At 62.3% G+C, this 4,226-nt stretch overlaps 1 protein-coding gene across 1 annotated transcript in view; it reads right to left on the reverse strand.

Moving 5' to 3' along the window:
- The window catches only part of SYT2 (synaptotagmin 2), an 11,332-nt gene extending 7,110 nt beyond the window's left edge, over nucleotides 1-4,222 (reverse strand). Inside the window, exons 1-3 of the mRNA XM_023534779.1 lie at nucleotides 4,073-4,222; nucleotides 3,833-3,970; nucleotides 3,583-3,671 (exon numbers count right to left, since the gene is read on the reverse strand). Coding sequence (XP_023390547.1) covers nucleotides 3,583-3,671; nucleotides 3,833-3,970; nucleotides 4,073-4,222 — 377 coding nt within the window. The remainder of the gene's footprint in view (nucleotides 1-3,582; nucleotides 3,672-3,832; nucleotides 3,971-4,072) is intronic.
- Nucleotides 4,223-4,226: the final 4 nt, after the last annotated feature.

Below are 4,226 nucleotides of genomic sequence, written 5' to 3' on the forward strand. Positions count from 1 at the left end.
CATGTTGTGTCTTTCACTTGTCTCCTGTTAGTAGGATTTAAGACCCTTGAATTCAGGGCCTTTGGACTAGCACGTAGTAGGTGCACAGCAAGCTCATGGTAAGAACTGGGCAGGTCAGAGGCTGTCTCTGGTCACCCACGCTCTCTAGCCCACGTCTGTGGTCTCACCAGCCACTTGCACAGTGCCGGGGTGTCTATAAGGAGACAGACTTTCACACCCCCTCTTTGGGTGTTTTTCGTCCCACCAGAAGCTAAGGAAACAGAGATGCTGACAACGTGCCACCAGTTCCCAAGGCTCCTGTGGGAAGAAGAGGCCCAGAGAGGTGTAGTGACTTGTCCAAGGCCACACAGCACAAGCTGCTGGTGGCAGCGCTGGGAGCAGAGTCGAAGACCGTGGGCCCCCGTCCAGTGCCCCACTTAGGGAGCAGGGCACCTGCGTCTGAGCAGAGACGATGCCAGAACAGCAAGTCGTCAGGGCTGGACGGCTGCCCCCACTTCCCTCCCCAAAAGCTCAGGGTGCGGCCCTGGAGAATCAGCAGCTGCAAGGGCTGCAGATGACAAATGACCCAGTGCTCAGGGACCACAGGACAGAGTGAGCGCCTGTTGGCTCAGAGCCACCTGGGCAGGAACGGCACCGCTGGGCAGAGAAGGCTGCATGCAGGGGTCAGGCCTGTGGACGGAGGGGCCTGGGAGGCTGCCCCGGGAGACCCCTGGGGAGGTGTTAAGATGCAGGTCCCCAGCCCCGCCCAGCTCAGTGGGCTGTTCGCTCTGATGCAGGTGGTCAGTGGCCACACTGGAAAAGGTCAGAGATTTCGGGGAGGCACCCCACAGGGGCTGAAGCGGTGGGTGGGAGTGAAGTGGGCCTGCAGAGCCCGGTGGCCAGGTGGGGTCTGCTACCGCTCAGCACCTTGTGTAACCCTGGGCCCTCCCCTCCGCCGCAGCCGCAGGGCCCCAGCAACCGGAGACAGTGTGAGCCCTGAGGCACAGCGCACTCCACCAGAGCCCAGCAGACAAGGGCCCCTCTGCCCCTCGCCTGCTCACCGAGTCCCCCCACCCAGCACCTGCAGGGTCCCCCACATGCACACAGGGTCTTCCTAGGCTGGCACCAGGTGCCTGAGCAACCTGGATAGGTGACTGAGTGGGGACACATGGAAGCTTGGGGACCAGCAAGCATCGGGGTGCCTGCTGTAGGTCATGGGAAGTGGGGATGCACAGTTGGGCCTGGGAGTCTGCCCCCAGAGTGTCACAGGGCCTCGGAGGACCTGGGTGTGTACGAGCTGTGAGCGTGAGGCTTGAGGGTAGGACCACGGGGTCCTGGTCGCACTGAGCAGAGGCTGGGGAGCACTCGGGGGAAGCGAACTCTGAGGCTCGGCAGTGTTTATGTGACGCCATTGATGGGCCGCTGCTCTGCCACATGAGAAGTCAGCCTTCACGCCAGATGCACATCTTCGTTTTGAGCTAAAGAACATTAAAAATCGATGCATCTTCTTCTTGACTGAATGTTACAAGCTTTGAATGCACCAGCTCTGTGGAGCGCTGCCCTGCCCAGGCCAGAGGCTGGGGATTTGGCTGAAAGCAAGGGCCTGTCAACGTGAGCGTGCGTGCGCACGTGTGCGCAAGGTGTGTGTGAGTGCACACGTGCGGTTGGGAGGGAGGAGCAGAGCTGGGCTGGGTGGCAGGTGCCTCAGTCACTATGAGAAAAGTCAGAGACACCCCAGCCCCCGCCCCGGCTTGGACGAGGGCTACTCCACACAGCTAGTCACTGGCCCAGGCCTGAGTCAGTCTCAGACCCTGGAAAGGAGGAGGCTGGGGGCAGAGTGAGGCCCCTTTGGCCGAGTGATGCAGAACGCACCCACAAACTGGTGTCAGCGCCAAGGACAGGCCGTCCACACACTCAGGTGGAGCCCACGACGCAGCTGGGAAGGAGCGTGGTGGGAGGCTGGGCAGAGATCAGTGTGTGCAGGTGCACGCATGTGCCATGTGTATGTGCACGTGTGAACATGTGCAACGTGAGTGCATCATGTGTTTACATGTGTGCGAGTGTGCATGCACCTGTGCCATGTGTGAACACATGCAATGTGAGTGCATGTGTGCCTGTGTGCATCATGTGTTTGCATGTGCATACAGAAACACCGTGTGTGTGGGTACCATGCATGAATGGTGGGTGTGCATGTGTGTCATATGGCCACATGTGGGTAAATGAGGTGGCCTGGGGAGAGAGAATTGGGGTCCAGGCCACACCACATGTCTAGGATCAGAGTGACATCTAAAGGCCCTGTCCTTGGCTAATAAGGAAGACAGACTCCAGCACGAGTCACCTTTCAGAGCCACAGGGTCTTGGGCGTGGAAGGGACCACTGCAACATTACTGTCACCTCTTGCCCCTCTATCTGGGGACGGGACCCTCGGCCTCCAAAGGGGCATGAGGTTTGGAGCTGGGCCCTCTGCCTTCTCTCCACCCTTTGCAAAGTGGCTTTGCCCTCCCAGCTGTCCTCAGCTTTCAGACATGGTTCCTGAGACGCCTGGAGACCTTCATCCAAGTATGAGCAGCACGAGGGCTGGGTCTGAGACCAGACGGGGACTGCAGAATGCAGGTGTCCCCGCGCGGCCCCGGGAGGCAGGCGGGTCTCGGCGGCATCACTGTGTCAGCTGCAGGCAGAGGGCGAGCCGCCTAGTCTCCCAGGAGCGTGTGAGATGCTCATTACTGCCAGTGCCTCTGACAGGCCGTGGTCTCCAGGAACTTAAGTGGGTCGTGCGAGTCCCGGGGGCACAATTACATTCCCCAAAGAAGTGGACGTCCTCCCCTGGCCTGGGGGAGGGACAGATGCCCGTGCCAAAAATGGGAGGACGGCTGTGTCAGGATGCTAACAGGCGGGAGGACGGAGGGGACTCAGGGAGGCTCCAAATTGTAAAGTCCCAGTGTGGACTTCTGCATGGGTCCAGCCTACGAGGCTGTGCCCCTGAGGAGAAGGAGCCAGGTGAAGCCGGATGAGGCCAGGTGAAGCACAGGGAGGGCGCATGTGAGTGAGTGCCTGGCCCCAGGTCAGACGGCCTGGCGTTGCTTCGGCTCGGCCCTGGTGGCCACGTGAGCTTGGGCAGGTGGCTTCTCTCCCTGTGAAGTGAGGATGAGGGTGGGACCTGCTCAGAGGCTCCCGGGGCCTGGGAACAGTGTGGGCATAGCATGACATGATGCCCACGTCCCTTCCCAGGGCGCTGGGCTGGGTCGCAGGGGGCACACGGCAGCTCCCATGGGCAGAGGCCGGCAGCCTTCCTGACAAACGCCCCCAGCCCTTCTGAGGCCCAAAACTGGGCCGGGTCGCTCTCTGGGCTATCCACTGTCCCAGGCTCTCCGCTGCCTGTGCCCACTCACTGACAAGCCCTCCCTCCACCTGCCCTCTGACACTCAGCGTGGTGGCCCCTCAGGCTGTGGCCACTGAGCTCCCTTTGTTCTAGTTCCCAAGCTCTTGGGTGGGGGTCTGACAGTCCCTCCAAGCGGGGAGCAGAGTGCAGCTGCGCACTCCAGCCACCACTCCCTTCTGTAGATGACAGGCTCAGGGTGCAGAGACACAGGCGCCCAGACGCACCACGGGTGGCCCAGCTGAAGCAGCGGGTGTTGCCGGGAGGGGGCTGCTGGGCTGTGGCTCTGGGAGCCGTTGGCACAAGGTGGCAGGGGCTGGGAGGACAGTCACCTGGGGAGAGTGTGGCAGAAGGGACCAGAGATGGGAATGGCAACCTTCAGAGGGTCGGCAGGGAGTCCTGACGGTGACGGGTGGGGACACGGGGCCCTCTGGGGGCGTGCCATGTTTGTACACACCTGGTGACTCCAAGTCACACCTCAGCCAAGAGCGATGCGAGCCTGTGGAACAGGCAGAGCTGCGAGCTGGCCGGCAGCCGGCGCTCCCGCCACACGCGAGCCTCAGCGGTGGCACAGGGCGGACTCGCCGCAAGCCGGGCAGTTCTGCGGCTCGGAGACTGGGAGGGACGTCACAGGCAGGATTGGGGGGAACATGGTGGTGGCCTGGATGGGACCCGAGGTCCCCAGGACAGCCCCGCGGGTCTGAGTCTTCATCCCACCGTGATGCTCCGGGACGGCAGGGGCCTGGCGGTCACAGGCGGTCCCCAGGCCAGGGCCACCTCCACCTGCTCGGCCCTGGCCCGTTCACACACTGGGCAGTGACCGAGGCCCCGGACGTCCACCTGGGATTCGCTGCTGGGCGACAGCATGGCC

This window comes from Pteropus vampyrus, unplaced genomic scaffold, assembly GCF_000151845.1.
Source record: "Pteropus vampyrus isolate Shadow unplaced genomic scaffold, Pvam_2.0 Scaffold131, whole genome shotgun sequence".
Taxonomy (NCBI): Eukaryota; Metazoa; Chordata; class Mammalia; order Chiroptera; family Pteropodidae; genus Pteropus; species Pteropus vampyrus.